Source organism: Phoca vitulina, unplaced genomic scaffold (genome assembly GCF_004348235.1).
Source record: "Phoca vitulina isolate PV1807 unplaced genomic scaffold, GSC_HSeal_1.0 scaffold8, whole genome shotgun sequence".
NCBI classification, from domain to species: Eukaryota; Metazoa; Chordata; class Mammalia; order Carnivora; family Phocidae; genus Phoca; species Phoca vitulina.
This window is the reverse complement of record NW_022589711.1, coordinates 46,124,680-46,151,648: the sequence shown is the minus strand read 5'-3', so window position 1 is coordinate 46,151,648 and position 26,969 is coordinate 46,124,680. Positions and strand designations below refer to the sequence as shown.

Below are 26,969 nucleotides of genomic sequence, written 5' to 3'. Positions count from 1 at the left end.
TCTATGCTGCCTCTCTATGGGGCTTTCACCGCTCTGTATCTGATTCTCCATTGTGACCCCAATCTTGATATTTCCTTGATGGTGAATAGATCTTAACACTTTGATATTTGTGTATGCCAGTAAACTGAGACAGAGGCAGCTGATGATAATAAAGACTCTCTCCTCTGCTGAGTTCCTCCTTAGAAAATGATTGCCCACACTGTATGGGCAATATATAGTCTATTTTAAAATCTCAAATCCCAGACAGTAAACTACTATTAGTAATGCTTCCTAAGAAGACAGCAGGCATCTTATAGAAACATGTCATTTATGTTAATGCTATGTTTACACATACAAGATGGTTTCTAGAAAATTAAATGGTTGAAATCAATCAGTACTAGTTTAAAAATGGCTAGTAATCAGTTGATTACTGTATTAAAGATATACTTATAGGCACGAACAGTTAAAACTTTATCATTGTTGTGGAAAAATCTCCTTAACAATCATTCTTTTAGTAGAAGATAACACCTTTGCATTTCTTACACATTCAAAAGTGGGTTGAGTTTTAAACAGAACCACAAGTAATGAATGTCTTTGAAGGTTTCTCTCTGTTCCCATTGGTACTGATCTTACTTTATTTTTAATATAGTTCCCATGTCCCATTTCCTGCTCTTTTCCCCATACCACTCTAAAGCAATCAGCTCAAGTCTCTTTGGGAAGGAGAATGTTCCAGTAGAAAGGATAATTAAAGGTATTATTTAAAGCAAGATGACAAAACTTAGATTATTGTAAGAGGAATTTTGTTTTAAAATAGCCTTTAGAACAAGTGTCAGTTGGTGAACTTCTGGTTTCCGTTTACTCTTGAAATGTGGCTTCTTTCGGTGGTGGTACTAAACAACTACTTTCAGCGAAGCAAACTATCTAGTGCAACTACTCCTATGCTCATTGTTCTTGTTAGAAGGCAGAATCTGACAATGAAATCTAAATATTACATAGAAATCAAATGTTTTAAAATGGAATACTAATGTACTAATGACTTCTGTACTTGTTTATCCTCAATTTTGAGGGCTCCTCAACTGGAAGTGACTTCTAACCTTTTGGCTTCACATGTCTCACATGGTGTATAGTCCATAATGTACAAAAACTCAGTGTACCAGAGGCCTTACGGGTAAAGGGACCAATAAGTGACCAAGATGCACATTTGTCGTGTGAACACTTGTCTTCCATACTAGGTGATGAACCCCTGCATTTGCTTCCCCATCAATTCCTCGGTAATAGGGAGGCTACCTGGACCATTTAACTAGAAAGAATAAGGGTTTCACTACCTAAAGGAATGTTCACATCTTGAGAAATCAACCTGTCTGAGGAGCAGAGCAGAAATGGGGAGGGAAGACAGAGGAGTCAGATTTGGGTGTTACCTCGATTGCCAGTTGGAACTGCTCGTGTTCCCGCTGCAGCTGTTCTGCTTCAGACAAAGAGCTGGCATTGACCAGGCTGGCGTTGAGCATTGACTCCCCATTGCGGATCCATCCCAGGACCTGGGGAGTCAGGACAAGAACACAGATGAACGGCCTTCGCACCCTCCCCAGAGCTGTTGCTTTCTCCGATGGGTCCTTAGGTCAGACCTTGCTATCTTCTGACCTCACTTAGAGAGAGGACAGGAAGGCTCTGGATAATTAAATTGTTCATCTCTGCCATCTTACCTGTCACCTTGTGCCACACGGTGTTTATTGTAAGTATCAACCTCATTCTTAGATACATATATTCTTTTCTACCCTTATTACCCCTCTGTCCCAATTTCCTTACCCATTTAATTTAAACATTATAGGATTGTATTGTATGTACATCTCTGAAGTTCTCTCTAGAATGTAGAATGGTGTAAGTAAATAAATTCCATATACTGGCATTCTTTTCTTTCTTTAAAAGCCCAGTTCAGATACCAACAACTTGAAATCTTCCAAACCCAATTACTCCTGTTAGAAACAGATCCTCCTCATCTAGTACAACCACACCATACCACCTTTGTGGCACTCACCACAGACTGCCTTGTTCAGTTGTTTTAACCTACATTTCAACATCCTACCATACCCCATCCCCCCAAATGTAAACTTCTGGAAGACTAGGGCAGTAGATGAGTCACGCTTTAGTCTCACACAGTGCTTAGCATGGTGCCTTACAAATGGTGAGTATGCAGTAATGTTTTTGAAAAAGGGAACGATTATCTGTAGACAATACCCAAATTGCACCTGAACAGTGGGTCCAACCTCCTATGCCTTGCAAAAATAGTTAAGAATAGACAGGTTTGAGCTCTGACAGATAAACAACCCAAAGGGAGGAGGAAGGCGAAAGAAAACAAGTAAAACAGCATAAGTAATCCATACACTGGATCATTAGAAAATGGGAGAATAAGTTATAATTGATTTAAATTATCTAGAGGCAATGGCTAGGCTAAGTAAAATTTCTAGGTGACCTTAATTAGTACTGGGGGAAGAAAGTTCAGCTAGGGAATATTAGAATAGAAGGAGAAACAGCTAACACTGTCTAGACAGTCCTAGGTGAAATGGGCATGTGGCAATTCTCTAGCTAAGATCTCAAGTCAAGTGCAAATAATCACACTGGAAGAATCAGGCCTTGAAAATATACCTTGGGGGCGCCTGGGTGGCTCAGTCGTTAAGCGTCTGCCTTCACCTCAGGTCATGATCCCAGGGTCCTGGGATCGAGCCCCACATCTGGCTCCCTGCTCTGCGGGAAACCTGTTTCTCCCTCTCCCACTCCCCCTGCTTGTGTTCCCTCTCTCGCTGTGTCTCTCTCTGCCAAATAAATAAATAAAATCTTTAAAAAAAAAAAAAAAAAAGAAAATATACCTTGTGTCTGGTCACCAGAAAATTGCTAAATATTTTCTTTATTAGGGAGTCTAAGAGTTTGCTTGGAGAGGAAATAAAAATTCTTCTGAAATTTCAAGATTAGTAAATATCATCCATCTGTTACTTCAAGGCAAAGGAGAAGATACCACAATCTGTTTCAGATTTTTGCAGATTTTTTTTCTCCTCTCAACTTCTTCATGCTAAACAATTAGAAAAACACTAAGCCTGGTCTCTCCTATCCCATAATCCTCATAGGCGTTTCTCAAATTTCCTCCTTGGGCAGAATATCACTGATGACATATTGTACATGGATAACACTGGGGCGAAAATCCTGCTGAAGCTGGGCTATTCGGATTGAGATGTTAATTCATGGCCAGTCTGGCAGATTGTGGATGAGATGCCAAATCTGTAAAGCAATTAGTTGCAGATATAACGTCTCAGAGTGTATGTGTGAAATCTCTGATGCTAGTGGTGTGCTGGGGCTGGCTGGATAGAGGTGCTAATGATTTCCAAAAGCTGCCTGTAAGTTTGGGTATATGCATACATGGATTGCATGCCCAAATGCTTCAGCTCTTTGGAAAATGGAGCTCACAATGTATACTTTGAACTATGCAAGTCCTTCTGCCATGATTCACTGCATTTTGCTTGGTTCAAGATTCATTTGAGGGTGTCAGAGAAACATTTACTTCGTGTGCATCACAAATCAACGTTTGAGGGGCAATTTGACTCCCTCTGGGCTTCCTAAGTCTTGCTAGCATCTGTTCCTCTCTAGTTTCAGCCAACTGGAAACACCAGTTAGAGCTCTGGTGGTGGGGATCTCCATTTACTAGCTTCCCATTTAGATATCATAGGCTTCAGTCTCTACGTCTTTCATTAAGTCATGCCATATCCTTGATATCCTTGTTCATTTTTATTTCCCAAATGCTGTTTATAAAGGCATCCCAGGTCTCTAAAGCGGGAGTTTTGATTTTAGAAAGATAAAAATGCCCGTTTATATCCGTGGCTTAGGTTCAGGGGTGGGACTGATTCCTATAACTGAGTCTGTCCCAGAAGCCGGACTGGGATAGTGAAGGAAAAAAAATACAAAATCTGAGGTTAGAACACCTGGCTTTTTTACTACCTGGCAAAACCACTCAACCCTCTGAGCCTCGGTTTTCTCATCTGCAAAGTTAGCATAATAGTGTCTTCCCTTCCTACAGCAGGGTGGATGCAACATGCGTAAGATGTAAAGCCTGGTGATAGTGGAGGTGGTGATTTTTAGTTTTGGAGCAAAGCTAGGTAATGCTATGATTCTTCATTTATACCTCTCACAATGAGAAGGGAAAAAGGCTATTGATTTTTGTTCCAGTATCTGTAGAGCTTACTGCCATATTCTGATGCGATGTGGGAACCCGAGCTGTTTTGTTAGCACCATTCTCTCTTGTCTGATCAGTGACAACCTTTGTTGGTATAATTTTCTATTTTTGTCGTCCTTTATTTCCCTGATTCATAAAACTTGTTATTTATTCTATGAGCATCCAAATGAATGCAAGGGAGTAGAAGAAATATTGTAATAAAAATGATAAAATGTTGTTTTTACTAATCCTGTGTGGTCTCAGAAACATCATGTAAAAGTATTCTGCAAACCATAAAATGTAATGCATAATATGAGCATTTTATGTTGATCAATTATCTTAGGCAACAATTTACCTATAGGTGAGATGACCTTTGAGGGTCACTTTGAATCCTCACATTCCACACTTCTTTCAAAATTCAGAGACTCGCCCTACAACCATAGGAAACCAGAGAAAGTCAGGTCTATAAAAATGAGGGACCCAAGGAGTATTACTGATTGCTGCTCAGGGGACTCAGGAGCTGGCCAAGAATTCAGCTCAGTCTGAGCTGAGAGGGTGAACTGAAAATGGGGATCTACCGCCACCTCAGGCCAAGGAAGTGCAGGCAAACCCCAGTGAGAAGACTGGATTTGGTTAACTGGACGTGGATGTCCGTAAATGATGATGCCGTCTAAGCAAGGTAAGCTGTCCCCTGTAACCGGTAGGCTGGGAAGCTGCTTGTATAGGGCTGTGTTCTCTAGGTCACACTGACAATAAAGCTCTGAGGATGCCCTCAAGGCCTCTGACTCTAAGACCTGCTGTTGCTGATGACTTACCACAAGGCACAGTCATTTCTGAAAGTCTGGCCACTTGACAAAGGGCCGGCCCCTCAGATGGTAGCTCGGAGCCTGTCATATTTCCGGCATTTCTTAGCTCTAAAGGTTCACAGTGTATGAGATTATATGTGATCATGCTTCCTGGTTTTATAGACTGTGACCATGGGTCTTCTTAATTTTCTCCATTTTGAAACAAATGCTCATCCCTTTGGTCTCCTCTCTCTTGGATCTACCCCAATTCCTTTCTACCTTTACGTACAGTGCACAGAACTGAACACAGCAGTATTCTTGATAGGGTAATATTTCCTCCTTTGTTTTCACTGTTCACTTTAATAAAAAGCAAATTTTGGCCAGTATCTGGTCCATAGGGGTAATTTAAGTCAATGTCTTTAGTAGATAAGTATGATTTCTTTTCCCATACTTAGAGCCCTGAGAGCTTACAAATCCATTTTGGCTTATTTTCTGCTAAAGGCCCTGTTCTGCAGGAACACATATGGAAATTCACTTAGTTTTTTGCCAATTAAGTAGGTTTTTCAAATCTTCTTGGATTATTTAATAAATGTGAGGTCATCTTTGCCAGAGTAGTAATTTTCCTGGAAAGCAGTCAGAACATTCTGTGGAGCTGGGGAGTAATCTGAACTCTTTTTCTAGAAGAAAGGGGGCATCTGAATGGTCTAGGGCCCCAGACCATGGGCTGTAGTCAGGGGAGGGAATTCCCTTAAAGAGTCAACATTTCTCCAGAGGTGTCTGGGCCATCAATCTAAGATACAGAGCCCCATGTAACCCCAAAAGAACAGCAGTCACATTAAATAATTTCATTTGTTCTCAAGCCCTGACAATAATTTTCAGTCTGACATCTGTGGCATCATCTCTCCTCAAAGCTTCAGTTTAATATAATGGTCATGTAACTGCACTATGGTTATGATGGCCAAATCTAAACCTCTCATCTACGGGCTCTAATGCCCAACTGTGTAGCAGTGCATTGTTCTCTCCCTTTCCATCCCCATTAATGGCATTTCAATTAAGGTGTCCTTTTTCTTTCCTTTTCTTCTTCTTTTTCTTTTGAGTATATTCAAAAGAGAAACTCTCAAGCTTGTGTCTAAATTTAGCTCCACTGATCAATACCGACATCTAAATTAACTCCCTCTTTCCAAGTGTCAACAGCTTCCAAATCAATATTTCCTGCTCCACCAACTTCCATCAAACACAAATGCCTTCTCTGAAACTGGATCAGACGACTCCCAAAAGAAAGAGCCCTACACTGACAAGGAAAACAAGTCCGCCTAATGAGGCATGGTGGCTTAACTAAGCAGCAATCCCTTGGCACCTCCCAAGGCCACTGTCCTTCACAAAGGCCTTCGTGGGTTTCCTGCAGTCTGACTTGAGCAATCCAGTATGCTTTTGAACTACAGTCGCACGTGTGTCATCCTCACCATGGTGGGGAGAAGCAACTTTCTCCTGCAGAAAAGTTTTTTGTCCTCCAACTCAAGAAATACTGAATGGGAATGTATCCAGAGATCCATCTAGCCTGGATTATTCATATAGAGACAACCTATGTCCCCATTTGACAAACTACCTATCATCATGTCAAGTCCCCATCCTATACAGAATGTATACTCAAAGGATTAAAAAAATCATTTCCATTTTCATACCAGTTAAGAAAAACATAATTAGGGAGTTGACCCTACTATTAATGTTGGAACAAAAAATAAATACAATTAAAAACCAGGAGCAAAAATACCTATTTCATTTCACAGACAAATAGGAATGATTTTCCTGTTATCTGTTTTGTTCAGATGATCTCTCCTGCCACTTCTGGCTGGCGGAAGTAACAGTATATGAAGAGTGGAGGGTTCCCACGACCTGTTGGAGCCTGCTGACCGGTCGGGTAGGTGCCCCCCTCTGTGTCAGATGCAGGCCCTGTGGGCCTGTCTTCTCAGATGTGGTGCTGTGAAGACCGGGAAAATCCCAGACTGCGTTCTGCTAGAGGGCTTCTTTCTATTTTTCCTGGAGCCCTAGGGCAGGACTGGGGCCCAGGAGAGGCAAACCGTGGGACTGTTGATAAAGGAAGCATGGGCTCAAGTTTCCGCTAACTAGTCAACAGGCCCTGGGAGCACTAATCCTATGCTACCTCAGTTTCCCCCACTTGTAAAAAATAAACATGCACCCCTTTCCCCCATGGGTCTCTTCTCTTAAAATGAGATTATAAATGAGAAAGAACCTCTCCTCTGAAAAGTAAGTACTATCATTATTACCAAGAGTCTCAGAATTTGTATAATCCTCACTGCTCTGGGTCTGCTAGGATTTCCATCATGTCTCCCCAGAGACTCAGGTGTGATCCCAGTGTAATTACACAGAAAACAATCTGGATGGCAGCCCTGTGATCCAGCCTGCCTTGGTGCTCAGTGATTTCACCTGCGCTGAGGACAGATCTTCAGCACAGTGTGTAAGGGCTCTGGATGAGCACTGCTCGGGAGAAGCAGAGCAGAGAAGACCATTTTGCCCATGATAATAAATAACAATATAATAACTAAGACCCAGGCATTAACAAGAAATACTCTGAATATAAGAGAACAGCAATGATTAAATAAAATATGGTGTTTTTGTCCCCTGTACTAAATTAATAGAGTTAAATAAGACAGTGTAATAGCCATGGTGCATAAGAAAAAATGCTTAACAGGAAGAAGTTTCTCTGCTTAGGTTATTTCGGGTGGGGCTCTGCCTTCAGGGAGCAGGGGTCGGGATTGCTTGAAAGAATGTGGAGCAGAAGGAACTATCACGGAATTGCCCGGAGGCCCCCCCCATCCCCCCCACCCCTTGCAGGGAAGCCCTCCTAGACCAGTGGAGCACGGTGACATGCTCTTTGCTCCATGTGACCATTGTCTGGTGACCTCTCTAAGCTTCAGTGGCCTCATCTGCAAATCGGGAATAAGATCTGCTTCAGAGAATGGTTGTGAGGATTGATGGAGAGATGAGTGTAAAAGGTACCCGGCACTCAATAAATTATTATATATTTGTATTTCTTCAACCCCACTTTGTCTAAATAAAAAAAAATCTCCATTCATTATGCTGATAATTAAAACTGAGTCTGTTCATAATATAAATATATAATATTTTAAAATGTGTCATTGGTTCCTGTGTTTTCCTAGAGGTTCCTAGAGGCCTGGCTATGTCCTTTGGTAAAATGGCTAGTATAACATCTCATACTGATAAGAAATCTTTTTTTTAATTGACTTTAATAGGGCAAGACAATTTTCTTATAAGCTGCACATGCATATTGAAAAGAACGAGGGCAACTGCTACCATTTACTATCAGCTACGTGTCGGACACTGCACTAGGTCAGGTGCCCCACATTAACCAACTGGGCTCCAAAGCCCGACCATGTTTATCGATGAAAGATTTGCATATCACATGAACTGTGTGTCACGATGGAGGATAGAAAGGAAGAGAGGCTCAGCGACTCCCAGGACAACTTGGGAAAGCTCTGGAATGCTCTCCTTAGATTGTTAGGAGAGAAAACTAATGCATTTGTAGTTTGCGCCTTGTACCATCAGATCCAGTTGTTAGATGCAACAGATTGCAACCTCCCTTTCAGAAACCCAACAACCACTCCTTCACTTACCCGTTTTCCAAGGTCTGGTGACGAGGGTGGCTCTGTACACCTTCCCCACACCAGGAGCAGGCCCGGGGCCTGGGGGGGAGCCCAGAATGAGGGCGGACGGTGGAGGGGCCGGGCTCACCTGTTTGACCTCGGCCTGCAGGTGCCGCAGTTGGAGGCACTGCTCCAGCCGCTTATGGGTCTGCTCTGCGTTGAGCTCCAATTCGTGTTGCTTCTCATGGAGAAACTCCAGTAGCTCTTGTACCTGGGCTGCCAGATCAATGTCTTTCTCACAGATTAACTCAATTCCTGATCAAAAAAAAAAAGTAAACAAGGAAAAATGAGGTAGTGCTACAAAGACCATACTTCTTTGAATATGCACAAGAAAGCAGGAATTCAGCAACAGCCAGGAGCAGCGCCCTCCTGGCCTTTACACATCCCTCTCTGAAGCTTCTGTTTGGGGTGTCCAAACCATGCCTCCGCTTTTGGATTATCTGATCCTTTTCCTGGGAATTTCAACAGATGATCAGCTCCTTATTATCAGCTGGAGTTACAGAGAGAGGTGGTTCTCTGGGAGTCCATCCCCAGAGAAGAAAGTGCTCGGCAGTCCCTCCTGGGGGTTTTGCTAACACCTACAATACTCACAAGCAAGGCTCTGGATCATATTGGGAAACAAAACAAAACCGAAAATAACCTGTCTCAGTAACTTCTGCCAAAGGCACACTCTTTTAGCTGGTCAGATGCAATTTCTACTTAGATGGCAAGTTTGTTCTAATGAGAGTCTCTGGGCAGGGGTGATTTTATTAGCCAACTACTTGGGCGCCCTAAAAAAAAGCAACTCTTAGAAATACATGCTAGCTGTCATATATTGTTTCTCCAACACAGGCAAACGCACCCGATAAACACACCCCAGCAACAGCACAGGGGTACCGAGTGCTTCTCCATTTACAAAAACCATGTTAAAGTTGCACCCACACAAGAAGAGTGTGCTCACTGTCCTTCCGCTTTTTTAAAGCAAAGAATAAGCCCAGTCAGCCAGCTAACAAGAGTTCCCGATGTTTATGGATACGTCACCCAGCATTAATAAACTGCCAACTGTCTGATCTGTGATGGGACCTCGAGTCAATACCCACCAGGCAGAAGCTGTGGCTCCATTCCTTGTCCACATCCCACTCCACCTGCCTTACTTTTTCTTTTTTTAAAGATTGACTTATTTATTTTAGAGAGAGAAAGAGCAGGGGGAAGGACTGAGGGAGAGGGAGAATCTCAAGCAGACTCCGTGCTAAACATGGAGCCCGACGTGGGGCTCAATCTCACAACCCTGAGATCACGACCTGAAATGAAACCAAGAGTCAGATGCTTAACCAACTGTGCCACCCAGGCGCCCCTTCCTTACTTTTCCTATATACCTCTCCCAACACACAAGCGTGGACACACACACTCTTCTCTCCAGCAAGCTGGTGATCCTATTTATACATCATCACCAGCAGGACTAGAATAGCCTTCCTCAAACAGATCTGTGTTTCAGGAAGGGTCCCTATTAAACCCTGGCACAGAGTGAGGGGACTGCCTTAGTTATCAAAGGCCTTCTTGTCTGCTAGTGGCTTGAATTCGATTCCTACCTTAGCTCTTGAAGGCTACATGAAGAGTGTGCTAGCTTTGGAGCTAGCCCTGAGTCAGAATCCTGGACATGGGAAAGTTATCTAAGCCGTCAGAAGCTTCGATTTCCTCATATGTGAAATACGGTTTTATATACCTACCTACCTACCTACCTACCTCGTGAGCTGCCTGTTCAGGACCTCATTGGGAGGATTAAATGAGATAATGTATGTGGAGTCTCTGTCGTGTAACATAATACACACATAATACACCCATGGCTGTCCTGATTCCAGACTCTTAAGCTCTCAACTCCCTACCTTCTTGCGTTCGTGCCCTCTTGGTTGCTATCTGCCTCCAACCTGATGCAAATTGTAACCTGTATTGTTTCTTGGTTCTGACTGATTCAACCTTGCTCAGACCCATAGCTTTATAAAAATCCTAAGTCTGGATTGCTTGCCTCCTTCTGATCTGTGACTCCACCTGGCTCTGCAGCTTCTCAGTTCAGTCCAGATCCTTTCCCTGGCTCTCCATCCTGTCGTCTATGACCCAATGCAGCTGTGCTCCTGACGCTGACAAATAGGGACCCAACCATCAGTGGGGGTGGGACTAAAATTCCCAAAGCCTAATGTACTTCCATGGGGATCACACCCCAAGGAGCCTGCCAATCTCAATGCATAGTCACCTAAAAATAAGTCCCCTCTGGGAGACTTCCCCAGCATTCTGACTCACATCATCAGAAACTCATCACCGCCACCACCAACACACCTTCCGGATACAGTGGCGGGGGGGGGGGGGGGTGTAAGGAGAGTGTACGCATGCAAAGGGAAATTCATTTCTAGAGGCAAAAATAGTGTTTTATATAAGGACAATATGGAAGAGTGGCAAAAACTTCTGGTGTTACATGGTAATAATTTCAGTATCTTTTCATGTTTATTTTTTTTCTACCAGTTTCATAATTCCAAATCCCATCTCCTGAAATATCTGTGGGAGACAGAGAAGAACAGCTTGTTCTTTTGGCAGTCAGCTCCCTTCAGTTCCTATTTTCAATTACCAAGGGGATAAGGTAGAGCATCTCCTTGACTGAAATAAAAAATAAGAAGAAATACAAAAATTTCTATCTCTGCAGCACTTGGCACAGTGAGATGACCCTTGACTCCCATGTTTACTTTCTGGAAATGTAATTTAAGATCCATCTGCGGGAGCAGAAGCTCTTCCCTGCTTCTGGCCACAATGCAGGTTTTCTCTAGCTCCTTTTCTTGCCGCATGCACCTCTGGTGTTTAGTATGCTGGGCTTGGGAAAGTGTCTTTCTCTGGGAAGCCCGTGGCTCACCTCGGCCACCTGGCACGTAAATGGGCCCTCTAAGCTGGTAACTCGTCAAAGGGGCTGGTACCTGCTGAGGACACCATCCCCAACCGGCTCCCAGCCTGCCCCGAGACTCCAGCCCTTCGCGTGCATCTACCTCTCTCGGTACTGTTTTATGGGAGATGAACACAGGAAATAAAATGGGGGAAGACAATGCCTAGTCCACTCAACCGCACATCGTGCTGTGGATGGAGTGAATGGGAGGAACATGAAATGGCACCTAGGAGGAGAGAAACTCACTCCTTCCTCCCACTGCCCCCACACACATCAACACGAGTCCCAGTCAAACCCCATCAACCGGTAAATACCCATCAATCAACAGCAAATAGTTTGCTTGTGTTCGCATTACTCTTCTCAGTCTGTTTTCCTAGGGGCTCTCAGAAATGCAGCAAGACGTGTGTTCTTTCCATCAAGTAGGGAGACAGTTTGTCAGTCTCTTTAGGGCAAGCTGTACTGATGTGTTCCACAAGGTTCTGTACCCATCCTTCCCTTAGAACATTCCCGTTGGGGGTGGTTCCTTAACTTGTCCCTGTTTTCGCAGGAATGCAGGCTCCCTGGTGCCAGGGCCACATGTCTTATGTGTCTCTGCATCCTCAGCACCAGTACAGGGCTTGACTCATAACACCCAATAAATAAGCTCTTCCGTGAACACATGGCCTCTGCAGGGAAGGGCTCAGGTCACGTGCTGTGGTGAAAAGCACCTGCGAGCTCTGGGAAAGGACAGACTTAGGTTTGAATTCATGCTCTGCCCCCTATGAACAGTGAATCTCTGGGCTCCACATCTTTTCTGAGCTTGGGTAAAAACAATCCCAACAATGACTTCTGGGATGTCACAGGACTTAGCGAGATTAGGTACATACAGTGCCTGGCATTTAGTAGGCTCAAAATATGCATGTTCCTACTTTTTTACAACATATTCATTATTGATTATTAATGGAACTGTTGAATGGCTTGTAAAAATGTAAATATAAAATCTTACTGTGAGGTATTTATGAACTTGCTCAGTGTACATCATTAGAAACTGTGATGGTCTGGATGGTCTTAGACCAGGGCTCTTAATTTTGGCTCACATTAGATCTGGAGAACTTTAAAAATCACTGTTGGTCATTGGCCACACCCAGAGCAGTAACAGGAGACTGTCTGTGGGTGGTACCCAGGCATCAGGAAGTTTTAAAGCTCCCATGGTGATTCAACATGCAACCAAGATGGGAAACCGCTGGATAAGATGGTACCATGGCCAGCAACCCGGGGACAGAGATATTCTTTATGCTATACTCGGTCAGCAGAATGGTTGGCACTGTGTTTGTTTAGGGCCCGAGGCCACAGCTAATAATGTCACTGTACTTTTCCTTTGCTGCCAGGTGGAGGGTACCACTTTAGTTCCCTCAAGGAGAGAGGTGGCTGGGGTCTAGAGTAAGATATAGGTATTCCTGGCTATGCTACCCAGAGGCGTTCTTTGTGCATTAACATCAGCCTGCCTCAGTGAGAGACTAGCCCTTCCCTCCTCACTCCTCCCTCTGTGCCCCTCCCTCAATGTAACACCCCGTTCAGAAATGATAAAGTCCTTTAATCGGGTTTTTAGATCAGCATTCTCAACCCTGGCCATACAAGAGAATCACCTGGGAAGTTAAAAAAAAAAAAAATCTGGGCCCACTCCAGACCAATTAAGCAAGACTCCCTGAGGGGTGGGGCCCAGACCTTGGTACTTGTAAGTTCTGCAGGTGGTTCTAAATCTGCAGCCAGGCCGAGAACTATTGTTTTACATCTACATTCTCTTCTCCTCCACTCAGCCCCCATCTGATCCATTTTCCCATGAACCCCAGAGTAGCTTCCATTTTGGAAAAACACAGGTCTTTTCTCTCCTTTTATGATGCAAGTGAAATTATTTGTGGCCCCTTATTTTTTCCTACATCTGTCTCACCCACATTGATGTTCACTTCATTAACTAATCAAATCCTCTTATTGAGTGTGCTATGTGCAAGACATCAGCACTCTGCCAGATGCCAGGAATGGAAAGAGAAGGAAGAAAGAGTCCTGCCCTCACGCTGCTGGAGAAGCTACAGGAACACATGGCTGCAAGAGAATGCAATACCTGCTAGAATACAAGCATAACATGTCACAGTTACCAAACTTCTTCGAGGCCTTACCATGCTTGCGCGTTATTGCACTGCATCCTCACGATGACCCTGTGTGCTGCGTATTCTTATGACTGCTGTTTTCCGGAGGAGAGTGAGGCTTGGAGAGATTGGGTAGCATATTGGGGCACAGCCGGGTAGGGAGGGTGTGGCCGTGTGCCAACCCAGGCACTCTTCCCTCCCATCCGTGCTCTGAGCTCTACGCTCAAGGAGAAGAAGGATCCCCACCACACTTAATTTATTTTTTATTTATTTTCAAATGCTAGGGCTGGGTTCTTTCCAAGCACAGTAACTTTTAAGTATCATTGCCACAGATCCCAAAGATTTTTCACTTAAAAGCCTCGCATAAAGAAAACTTGATGCTTTGATTAGACCAAGTAAGCAACATGTCCACAAGACAAGCAGCTCTTCTTACTCCTAAGGCCACATGGAATAGTCACGTGGTCAGATTTCCGTGGAGAGACCTGCAGCATAGCCACTGGGGGTGGTTAGGCTGACTCATCATGGCAAGTATGAACTGGAGGGGACTGCAGGAATCCAGGCCCACCTCCCACACTAGACAGAAGAAGAAAGGTCTAAAGAGAAAGAACAGGAACTTTCCAAAGGCAGACTGCTAGCTGACAGTGGAACTGGACATTGACTTCAGCTGGCATGCTTTCTCCAGCTTGACTCTTTCCAGCAAAACCTGGCACCTCCCAACTTGAGGCCAAAATAGAAAATGCTATAGCGAGGAGAGAACGATGAGCAAGGGGAGAAAGCGTTCCTGTCTCCCCTTCTATTCCTAAAGCTAATGCTGATTTAAGCAAAGGCTTTGCTTTGGTTAGAGCCATTGGCAACACCAGAGGGACTTAGTGGAACCTGGCTCACCATGACAACTGCACACCTGAAAATAAGTGTACAGAAATTCCCTACTTCCATTTAGTCCTATGAAATCAAAGCATAAGCCCTTCATTAAGTTAGCATGGAGGGCTAAACACCAACCAAAAGCTTAATTTTGTTAATTGTCTTTTTTCTAAGACAAGAGTTTATTTTACCTTGAGTTCAAATATAGTTTATTAGACACACATCACCAATGATGAAGACATTTACTGCCTCAGTCCGGGGTCTCTGAAGTCCTGCATTCCTCAACCACTTGGGGGCAAGACCCACCCTGGGTCCACCCCAACCTCCACCCCAACCCCCCAGCTCCAGCACAACCCTGCTCTCCCTTTCTCCAAGCCAGAGACGAGGTAGATGCATCCTCTGCAGGACCCGGCATTCAGCAGCAGACAGGAAGTGAGCTTCCCTGAAATCCCTGGATTCATTCCCTTGGAAGCCTTTGAAGCCTCCTGGACTATGCCAGACTGAACAGCTAGCTGTGGTAGGAGCAGGGGAACAGCCAGTCCCAGCAGACAGGGCTGAAGAGGCCAATCAAGCCTCTTTTCACAAAGCTCATTTCTAGATCAGGATACTGTGGGTGTGGGCAGCGCATCTGCCCTGGGTGTTTTCACCCACTCAGCCCTCAAGGTTCAGGAGGCTGCCAAGCACAGCTAACCTGCGGTCACAGGCCATCTGCAGGGGCTGCCAACTCCTGGTCGGCTTTCTGTTACCATGGATACCTGGCTCTTGGGACAGAGAGGGACTTGCCCAGGTCACGCCAGCACCCCAGTACAAAGTACTGCGGTTTCGAGGCAGACCAGCTTCCCTCCTGCCAGATGCATCAATACTGAGGGACGAAGGGTGACAGCCCTGCAAGGCCTCTCGGTCCCAGCGTCTCTCTTAGGTCCTACGCATCCTCTCATGGTTCCCAGCCTTAGCTGGATTGCCAGCTATTGTGAGCACCATGAGGGGAAGCTCTAACATGAAACCCTGAGTCCAGGTAAGGTTCTCAACTGCAGAGAAAGGTACATTTTCCCCCCTCCTTCCCTAATAACACCTTGAAGATGTACAAGCCATTGCCAAACGTGTATCTCAACAGGCACATGATTTCCCTGGAGATTTTGTTAACATACAGATTCAGATTTCTAAGTCTGGGATAAGGGCTGGGAGTCTATGTTTCTAATCAGCTCTTAAGTGACGCTGGTGCTGCTGGTCCAGGGCCCACACTTTGAGTAGGTCCTAGATTCATGGTGCATCAGCACCCCTGGAGGGCTTGGTGAGACACCCATTGTTGGGCCCCACCCCAAGAGATTCTGAGGTGGCAGGTTCAATGGGCCCTTAAACCTTCCTGTGCTTCTCAGCCCTGGCTGCACAGTGGATCACCTGAGAAGGTTTTTTTGCTGATGCCCAAGTCCCATTCAGAGGTAGTTAAATCAGGATCTCCAGGCTTAGGGCCTGGCACTGCCATTTTTTAAAAGAACCCCCCACCCTCGCCCCCGAGAGACTGCAATGTGAATGGCCCTTCCTGGGGTGATGTGGGGCACGGTCTGCACTGTGTAAACAAGCCTGGGCAGCTGCAGCTGTTCACAACACAAACGAAAATTCACGAGCGAACAGAATTTACCAGACTGTCTTTCCTCTGGTTAGAAGTGAAGTCTCTTTGAATGCTGTTATTTATTCTTTCAGGTCCTTAAAACAAACACAGTTCCCTACAGTCAAGTTTGAGGGCTAACGTCTGCCTGACAATCTCATGATTCTAAACATCCTTCTTGGTCAACAGGGACATGGACCTACTGTGTCTTCAAGAGTTAATGGCCTGAACCCCCGTCTGCCTCCTCCTGGAGGGTGAGGAACCGGAGCCAAGGAGGACCTGGGGGGAGGGGAGGCCAGCGGTGGGGCTGGGTGCAGAGACTGTTCCAGCACTCTACTTGCATGTGCCTCTGTGAGTGACTTCTTGTCCACTGGACTAGTTGACCGTGGGAATGCCGTGGCTCCCTCTGGTTCCAACACCAAAGGCGGTTTGGGAGAGCGGTGGGTGTCACAGGAAGGGTTCATGCATTTGCTGGATAGACACTGAATAAAGCTCGAACACAAAAAGAAGTGAAATCTGGGTAACTCAGCCACGGTTTCTTGAGAAGTTATAAAATTATATGACCTTGCCATAAATTTTTATCAGCACTTCTAACACTCACACAGAGACCAGTGATTAAAAAAAACAACAACTAGGCTCTCTGAGAGGCCTGAGCCAGAGACCAGGAGAGGGGGCCTGGGGGGTGAACAGCAAACATCTACACATTAGAATACAATTCACATGGCTGGCTGGCTGCTTTTGGAGCCCACCTGGTTTGTTTCTGCAGGCCCCCGTTTTTTCTGAATCTGTGCAAATTTCCATTTTTTGTTTTCCCCATTCTCTGCATAGCACCAGGAGCCAGGAGATCCTGGCCCTATCCTCCTCTTTACCAGAACCTAACTGGGCAATCTCGGACAAGTTATTTCGGCTCTCATGCATCAGTTTTCTTTAAAATGGCAAAAACCTCTGTTCCCGTATCTGTGGGAATGAAGTGGATGAGCAGAGTGCACGTGCTGGCTGGAGTCAGGCTGGCCTGCTTGTTTTCATCATCTCCCTGCCAGAAGGAGGAGGATGGGAGAGCTCACCCACCTGAGGCCTGGACCTCCATGATGTACTGGTGCAGATCCTGGCCCTGCTGGATGACCTCGAACGTCATGTTGTTCATGGCTAGCTTCCGCTCCGTGTGGCGCTGCAGCCGCTGCTCGGCCAGGGTCAGATCCTCCGTGTTGAAGTCATTCATCTGCCGGAGCAAGTCCTCATTCCAGGCGTCCAGCTCTGCCGTCACCTGTAAGGGAACGACGGTCGGTACCGGCTCGCAGGTCCATGAGAGAGTGAGAGAATGAAGCCTTACTAACTAACCCCATCCTTGGATCCGTCTCCGCTTTGCAGTGGTTGGACTCCTAAACTACAGTTAAGCCCCAGTGCACGTCGGTCACAGCATTCTCCAGGTGTTTCTATGTCTACAGCAGCAACAAATGCTGTGCAAGTTACAGTTCATGAAGTTTTTGCATATTCCATCCTGTTCCACACCTCCCCACCCCCCAATGATCTAGAGAGGCAGGAAGGGTGGAGATTGCCAGGGGTCCGAAGGCAGGAGTCTATGGAGTGGATAGTGTTGAGAGTCCTGGTGAGGAGAAGCAGAGCAAAGTTGAGCTGCTTCAATTGGGAGAGTGAGCCTCAGAGATCCGGTATCTTGGGAATCTGAATCTACCAAATGTGAAATATGTCTAGCATTCTGAATCTGGTGTTTCTGTATTCTTTCCTCTCCCCTTCCCTACCCTCCTCCACCCTCACCACCTTGACATCATTAGGCTGAGGGCCCTTGTCTGTTATGAAGCCCAAAGAATGAGACTTTCGAGGGGCTACTCAGCAGCCCAGCCTGACTCCTAAGGCCGTCTTCCTGGGGTCTACTCTCTTTTCTCTCTGTTTGACTCGTTGTTCCCATTACCCCCAAGAAGCGATGTGCAGATCCTTGAAATAGTCTGATTTGTGTGTTTCTAATATTTGCTGGAGTTTATTTTCTTTCCTATTTTGTTTCATCAAAAAATGTTCTTTCATTGCCTTCTTCCTCTCTACCTTCTTTCTGGGTACAAGGCTGGCACACAGCAAGGGCACTTTTTTTTTTTAAGAAAAAGCTTTGTTTTCAAACCTGAAGCTTACCTACTGTTCATGAACAAACCTAACTTTCCAGCCTCATCTCATGTTCTGTTTCAGAAACCAGTCAGCCGGTTACTCACCGACCCTGAGAGTTGGCTCCTGCCCTCTCTAGCCTCCTTCCTTGGTTGGATAGCCCTGAAACACCCTTGTTTTTTTTCTACCAGTCTGCTCGAATCCTCACCACCCTTCAAAGTACACCCTCTGATGTGAAGAGCTTCATGACCACCCCCAGACCCAAAAGTTTTTCCCTGGCTTATCTCAAACTATCAGATGTGGACTTGTTGGCTCATACAGAGACCGTGAAAAGAAAATCCTGCACTGGGGAATTAATTTGGCTATTTAACTCCATTTGGAAAAGAAACCTGAAAGAATTTGTTCAGGGCAAAAAGTAGGGCCTGAACCAAATGAATGAAAGATAGAACACAAGTTGCCCACAGGGCATTCAGCTTTCAATCACCCTATTTTGCTTTCTCCTTCCACTCAATTAGGTCCATCTCAGCTCCAGCCCACTCAGTTCCCCTCTTGGCTCCAGCGGCTCCTATCTCCCTCGCTCTCGTGAATTAATTGGAGTGTTAGGATACAATGACCTCTTTGAGAGATACACTGGCAATATTTCTATTCTAACAATTGTTTACTCTAGAGCCATAGCCATAAGGGAAATCAGAGAAGGAGCGAAACAGAAAGAAAGGGTAAGAGGCAGTGGGAAGTGGGAAGGCTCACTTCAAAATGAAGCCCAAGACTTTCCTGCCAGATGACATTCACTGAATCCAGCATTCTCCTGGCACAGACTGACCCGAGGGACTTGGCTTAGCAGCTGCCTTGGGCTCTGTTCTCAGGGTGCCCTCTCCACTGGCTCCTCCTGCTTTCTCAGTCTTCCCCCTCCCCGCCCAATGTTTTATTCTGTACTTGCCTGAATGAAAACTCACCTGTCACTTTTCTTCCCTTTTCCTATGGTCTATTCCCATCTATTTAGTTCTTTATTATCACCTGCAAAGTTGGAAATCTCACTGTGCAGTCTTTTTCTCCAAATCATTTGAAGATGCTGGTAATCATGATGAAGATGATGATCATGGGTTGAAGAAGGTATTTACCTTGTACAGGCATACTTCATTTTATTGCACTTCACTTTATTGTACTTCCCAGATGTTGTGTTTTTTATAGATTGAGAGCTTGTGACAACCCTGTGTTGAGCAAGTCTACTGGTGCCATTTTTCCCACAGCATTTGCTCATTCCATGTTTGTGCTGAATTTTGGAAATTCTCACAATATTACAGACTTTTTCATGATTATCGTATTTGTTGTGGTGATCTGTGGTCCATGATCTCTGATGTTACTACTGTCAGCGTTTTGGAGTACCACGAACCACACCCATGTAAGATGAAGAACTTAATATGTGTGTTCTGACTGCTCCACCAACCAGCCATTGCCCCATCTCTCTCCCTCTCCTCGGGGCTCCCTATTCCCTGAGACACAACATTGAAATCAGGCCAGTTAATAACCCTGCAATGACCTCTAGTGTTCAAGTGGAAGGAAGAGTCTGTAGGTCTCTCACTTTAAATCAAAAGCTAGAAATGATTAAGCTTCAAGAGGAAGAAATGTCAAAAGCTGAGATAGGCCAAAAGCTAGGTCTCTTGCACCAAACAGTTGGCCAAGTTGTGAATGCAAAGCACAGGTTCTTGAAGGAAATTAAAAGTGCTACTCCCGTGAAGACTCAAATGATAAGAAAGCAAAACAGCCTTATTGCTGATTTGGAGAAAGTCTGAGTGGTCTGGATAGAAGATCAAACCAGCAACAATATTCCCTAAAGCCAAAGCCTAATCCAGAGCAAGACCCTAACTCTTCAATTCTATGAAACCCAAGAGAAGTGAGGAAGCTGCAGAAGAAAAGTTGGAAGCTAGCAGAGGTTGGTTCATGAGGTTTAAGGAAAGAAGCCATCTCCATAATGTAAAAGTATAAGGTGAAGCAGCAGGTGCTGATGTAGAAGCTGCAGCAAGTTCTCCAGAAGACCTAGCTCACATAATTCATGAAGGTGGCTACACTAAACAACAGATTTTCAATATAGACAAAATAGCCTTCTATTGGAAGAAGATAGCATCCTGGATTTTCACAGCCAAAAAGAAGTCAACGCCTGGCTTCAAATTCTCAAAGGACAGGCTGACTTTCTTTTTAGGGGCTAATGCAGCTGGTGACTTGAAGTTGAAGCCAGTGCTCATTTACCATTCTGAAAATCCCAGGGCCTTTAAGAATTATGCTAAACCTACTCTGCCTGTGCTCCATAAATGGAACAACAAAGGCTGGATGACAGCACATCTGTTTACAACATGGTTTACAAAATATTCTAAGCTTCCTGTTGAGACCTACTGCTCAGAAAAAAATATTTCTTTCAAAGTATCACTGCTCACTGACAATGCACCTACTCATCTAAGAGCTCTGATGGAGACATATGATGAGATTAATATTGTTTTCATGCCTACTAACACAACATCCATTGTGCAGCCCATGGATCAAGAAGTACTTTCAACTTTCAAGTCTTATTATTTAACAAATACATTTTGTAGGGCTATAGCTGCCACAGATAGTGATTCCTCTGATGGATCTGGACAAAACCCATTGAGAACTTTCTGGAAAGGGTTCACCATTCTAGGTACCATTAATAACATTCATGATTCATGGGAAGAGGTCAAAATAATAGCATCAACAGGAGTTTGGATAAAAGTTGATTCCAACCCTCATGGATGACTTTGAGGGGTCCAAGACTCCAGGGGAGGAAGTAGGTGCAGATGTGGGGGAAACAGCAAGAGAACTAGAATTAGAAGTAAAGCCTGAGATGTGACTGAATTGCTGCCATCTCATGATAAAACTTGAATGGATGAGGAGTTGCTTCTTATGGATGAGTAAAGAAAGTGGTTTCTTGAGATGGAAACTACTCCTGGGGAAGATGCTGTGAAGGCTGTTGAAATGACAACAAAGGATTTAGAGTATGACATAAACTGACACGATAAAGCAGTGGCAGAGTTTGAGAGGACTGACTCCAACTTTGTAGGAAGTTCTACTGTGGGTAAAATGCTATCAAACAGCATCACATACTGCAGAGAAATCATTTGCACACACACTGTGTACATTAAGGTCCAACCCTATTCCAACTAATAGTGGGAAGGAAGGATCCAAGGCATTTCACTGTGGTGAGATGCTCTGAAATACATGGGCTGTCAATTGCAAAATGAGCATCTTTCTGTTTTATGATGTCACTATTTTTATTAAGATGAGAAAAAGTGAAAGCTAAATATTCTCCACTGACCTACAAGTGTTGGATGACAGGGAAAGACATATTGCAGCTAAAGAGACAGTCTTGTTGCATGGGAAGAGCTCTTTTATCTATAATGGGTTTGTATACTGATATAGGTTACCACTGTGAAACTAAAATTCACCAAATTATCAGAGTCATTTATTCTTCTTGTCTAGTATTTTCTTTTCTGTGAGTTCTTTTTGTTTCTAAAATCAATTTATAAAATGTTGATAGTGAATTCTAATATAGGTTATTTTAAAGGTATATCGTAACATTTCTTTCTGCTTTAGAAATATATATATAACTTCTCTAAAGAGTTAAAATATTTATTTATGTAGCTATATAAAGATCTTTGGGGATATCGCAAGAACTTTCGGGAAAAGCAGAAGGATTTGGCAATAAAGAAATCTACTCAATTGTTTCTAATTTTTGGCAAAATAATGTGAGAGCATATTGCAACATGCTATAATTGATGAGTTCCAATGTTCAGTTACCTAATTTCTATTCCAGTAGATAATCTGTATAATTGAATAATTTTTATGAACAATTTCATGTTCTTTTCTTCATTAACATCATGCTAAAACAGAGACCTTTGATACAATCATGATGATCTTGAAGGGGTCTTGATTGGATCCTCAGTAGTTATTTTGCCCATATCTTTGCCTCTTAATGAGTTTGAGACCTGTGGGAATCTAATCTGTTTTCAAAAGATCTCCCCTTTGCTGAAGAGCTCCTACAACATATATTGTCCATTCATTCTAGTACTTATCAATGCTTGAATGCCAGTGTTTTTCCTCCTGTGTAAGCTAAATACCTAGTCCTGGAGCTTAAATCTGCTTCCTTCTCCTGAATCCCCAGTATCCTCACCAGAAATAAGAAGCATACAGCATTTGTACCTTGAGAATATAACCTGACTTTAGGCTCACAATCATTACAGAGTGATCTGAAAGTTTCCATCAGGCATCTTTGATAATCTACCCCAAACAGGTGACTTGCCAGAATATGAAAGCTGTGTGAATAATCATTTTTGTTTTTTTGTTTTTTTTTTAAGAAGGAAGATGGTAGCAGAATACCCCGCCCACCCCCACACACACAATGGTGCTGAAATCAATTTGGCAAAAGTCTGGAAGAGACTATCAAATTAATATTCTGTGTAGGCTTTGATTTACTTTATGGAATTTATTTTGCATTTCCTTCTCAAAGGAACTGGGGCATATTTAGAGAATGCTACAGTGATCCCTAGGAGCAATCCACCAACAAGGGTCTCAGATAGATCTCATTTTCTTTCTTGTTATAGTTTCTATGTTGGTGGATTTGACGTATATTGCAAACGTTGAGCACAGCATGGCTTTGCAGAGCCTGGCACAGAATCTATAGAAGAAGAGGTTATGAAAGTGGACTAGATGATGGGGTCCTTAGATGATCCCCAGCCAACACAATGACCGTGCAGGCTGATGGCCCTGCGTCACCAGAGGAAAACTTCCAGGGGAGCACCACAGGGCCCTGCCTGACCTGGCCAATATTTCAAATAGCTACAATGTTGAAGCAATAATAAATTTACCTTGATAGGCTGAAGAACTGGGCCAAGGAAAAACAGTACAATTTGAGAGGGAAAATATATAAAAGCTTCTATTTAAGTTTTTTTTTTTTAAGTAAGTATATCAGAAGCACTTTGTAAAAACAACCCGGGGCTTTTAAGGCAGCACAAGCCTAGACAAGGCAGGTGATAATGCCACGGAAAGGGCTCCTGTCCGTGCTAGTGCCCTGATAGTGTCCTACCCAGGTGTGTGGCTAACTCACCTTCAGCAGAGGGCAACCAGGAGTTAGGTTGCATGAAACTTTCCATGGGCAGCCTCACTAAACTAAATATTCCTGTCTCAGTGTTTTCATCCAACCGTGAGTCTCTCTCTGTCACAGAGTTATCACATTGTATGATGATCCTGTTTCTCTGTTTCTCCTTAGCTACCCGCCTAATGGCAAGGACTGTTGGTATCCTCCACATAGTTTTTGATTCATATTAGGTGCTCACTAAATGTTGGCTGAGTTGGATTTCTATCAGGCAAAAGGCTGACTGAGCAATCTCTTTCAAATATGAGACACTAAAGGCCTCTACGTACAACCAGTTGAAGAGTTGAGACCACCAGTAAATTGTAATCAGCTGTCTCTCCTCAAGGCAGAATTTTCCTCCTTGAAGGCTATTTTTTCCCCAGCCTCAGCCTAGCTACAATTTGTCCTAATGCAAACTCCATAGATCTATAGTTGGCTGTTCCATTCCATACTCAGGTTAATCACACAGATTAATTTGCAGGTACACTGAACAAACTCTGATTGTGATTATAGAGTCGAAAATTTAAAAGAAAGACCATAACTGTGGCCCACGTTTCATAAAGTCCCTTATGTAAAGTATCTTTCTTGGTGTCATTTCTAGTACTCTATAATGTGAGTAATCCATCCCAGGGGATGCCCCAGATTATATCCACTGAAAACACAAAAATTCCCACTCTATAAATATGCATCTGTATGTGCATATATATCATATGCACACATATTTGATTAAACCAATAAAAAAGATGCAATGTTTCCCTAGACTTTCACTAATAGACTGACACTGGAATCTCGCTGCAAGAACTGGCAGACCATGGGGTGGGAGAGGGCTCCTCCATGAGGGTGGGATCCTGCAGTGTAGAGGGGCCGACTGTGGCTCTTTTGTCCCTTTGCTTTCAGCATAGTTCAAGTTACTGCTCTTTACATGCACCCAGTTAAACAGATTTATCTATTATCTACTTTTAACTAAGCTTCACAGAAAGACACATGGCTTATCAAGTTTCCTGCAAAGAAACTGCAGTTTGAGGACAATAATACGCATGAAAGCACAAGAGAACTTTGAACTCTCTGTTGGCCACCTTGTGGGGTAAAGAAACAATGATAATCTAATCAGATCTGTCAAGAAGCCAGGCCAAAAAAATAATTAGAAATGATCAAGAAAGTGATCTGAAATATGGAACCACAACTTCTAATGAAAAAAGCTGAATTTCACCCTACGGGCACCCTGAGTTCTGAGATTATTAGCCAGTGATTGAACATGTGTACCATTTATAAACTAATATATGCAAAGATAGGGAGTTGCAAGTTCAAAAATATTTTATTAAGAGAGTGCACGATCAAAAGAATTTGGAGACTGCTGGCCCGTTCTTGCTTCTAAAAACATTTTTTTTTCTTTCTTTCTGATCATCCTGGTCAGTTGTAGAAAACTTTGAAATGCATGGAAGCTTTGAGAAAATATCACCCATATTCTTACCACCACAACATAAACATTATTCACATTTGGTGAAATGTCTCTGCTATCACAACCATTTCATATAAAATGTCTTTCGTAGGGGGAAGCTGAACCCACAGGAAACACTTTACAGAACATCATGTTCCACCATGGGTCACACTGTCTGGTCTCCATGGAGGCTAAGCAGTTATGTCAGGAATGCAGCTGCAGTCCTGGCTTTTGAACAGTTGCCTATACATTTGGGATAAGTTTCATTCTTGGTGGGGGTGTCCTATGACCTCAGCCCAGGTTATCCTATGGGCGTCATACACACCATTCTCACTGAGGAAAAGGAGTCTGGCACAGCAACTCCTGTACTATCTTAATTTTTAAATTAATTAGCCCATCTCAGCCATCGGTGACATGGTTAAGGAGTCATGCTTAGATTCCCAGATGTCAGGGGTGCAGGCCTGCTCTGGTTTTCAGTAATCCCCAGGAATTTTGAGTATGTCCATCAAATGCCTTCCTCGAGGGAAGGACCCCATAGCTGAAGGTTCTGCAGTGACAGCCCCTGTCCTGGCTAATGTCAGCTCCGACATGTCCCTCACTACACAAGCCGCCCTCGGTTTCACACTCTGACCCTTCCCTAGATGTTTGCTCGTCATCCCCCACAGTGAAACACTAGCTGGTATTTGAAATAATCTCATCACCCTCAAAAATAACTTCTGACAATCTGAGTTGAAGCAGAACTTTTTCATAGGGTTGGCAGGATTTCCATATCAATCTGAGATGAAATGCAGCCGTTTCCCAAGCTTTGGGCCACACCCCAGATGGGGCACAAGACCCCTTCTAAAACCTGGACGTCACTGCCTAAACCAGAGGGTGCTGAACCAAATCACTATTTTTATCTCCCTCATTTTATTAGACCCTCATACTGTGTCCTCACTTTTGCCCTACTACATTATCAACTATTCAAGTTTTTGTGCTGTATGGGGGTTGCTGGGGCGGGGCGGGGGGAGAGAATTTTTATACAATACAAAGGCTGAAGAATTCAAATCCTATAATTGAAATAACAAGCTCCTCTGGTGCAACATTTAAATAGGATCCAATCTTAAAGTATTGGATTTATAGTTTGCTTTTTTGTTTTAAAGGATAATTTTGGCATATACTCTGGATTGTTTCTCAAGAGTGGGAATGGATTTTCCAGAATCACTTTAGGCAAACACACCCTATTGATGCCCCCTACCTCCTCTGGCTAATGTCAGGGGTGCAGTTCATGGCAAAGTGAAGCTATCTGACCCATTCTGCGACTAAGCCAGCAACCCTGACCTCAAAACCATGCCATCTAATGAAATAAAACCTAAACATCCAAACCCTCAGATGATTTCCTTCCTCTTAAGCAGTTTTTTATGTGGACCGGGAATGAGAGGAGAGTAAATAGAGACTACAAGAGCAGAATCACCACACCTGCTAACATAATTTCCCAACGGATACATTCACCTTTGGCAGGCACAGTGGAGCTGGGGAGGGATGGTGGGAGTGCCTGGGGCTGGCGCCACTGCAATCATATGTAACTCTGTTTATTTCAGTGAGCCTCACTCCCAAGTACCAAAGATTAACAACTCACACCCCCTTTTTCCTTTCTTTGTTACCTTCATCACCCCAGCTTTATGAAGTTCACCACATTCTCTCTGCTGCCTGCCAAAATCTCTAATTTTCCACTAGTATTTTCATTGTTCTTTCGACATATATTTTTAAGTATACATTTATTTTTCTTAAGGTTTATTTATTTTAAGCAATCTCTACACCCAACGTGGGGCTTGAACTCACGACCCTGAGATCAAGAGTCACGCACACCTCCAACGGAGTCGGCCAGGCACCCCACAACTTATGTTTTAATACTACTTCCTACCTGAAATCCTTTTGAGCGTAGATTCAAAATAAATTAAGTAAAAAGTACACATAAATACACCTAAAGTTATAGAATAAGCTGGAAGGATAATCAAGATCTAGATTTAAAGACTTATCTTTTCCTTTGTTCTGGAAACTGTCCAGAATGCCCCTTTTTGAACAGGTAGTCTTCAGCAAGAAATTGCAGTGGCTTCCAGGGAGGCAAAAGTAGATGTGTGGTTATAAGAAGAAAAAGACTGTAAG

At 43.8% G+C, this 26,969-nt stretch overlaps 1 protein-coding gene across 20 annotated transcripts in view; it reads right to left on the bottom strand.

Moving 5' to 3' along the window:
* KALRN (kalirin RhoGEF kinase) overlaps positions 1-26,969 on the bottom strand; it is a 641,436-nt gene that overhangs the window by 272,490 nt on the left and 341,977 nt on the right. For all 20 annotated transcript variants that reach the window (XM_032406711.1, XM_032406713.1, XM_032406719.1 and 17 more), the window contains exons 14-16: positions 17,206-17,401; positions 8,734-8,900; positions 1,398-1,517 (exon numbers count right to left, since the gene is read on the bottom strand). In XM_032406711.1, coding sequence (XP_032262602.1) covers positions 1,398-1,517; positions 8,734-8,900; positions 17,206-17,401 — 483 coding nt within the window. The remainder of the gene's footprint in view (positions 1-1,397; positions 1,518-8,733; positions 8,901-17,205; positions 17,402-26,969) is intronic.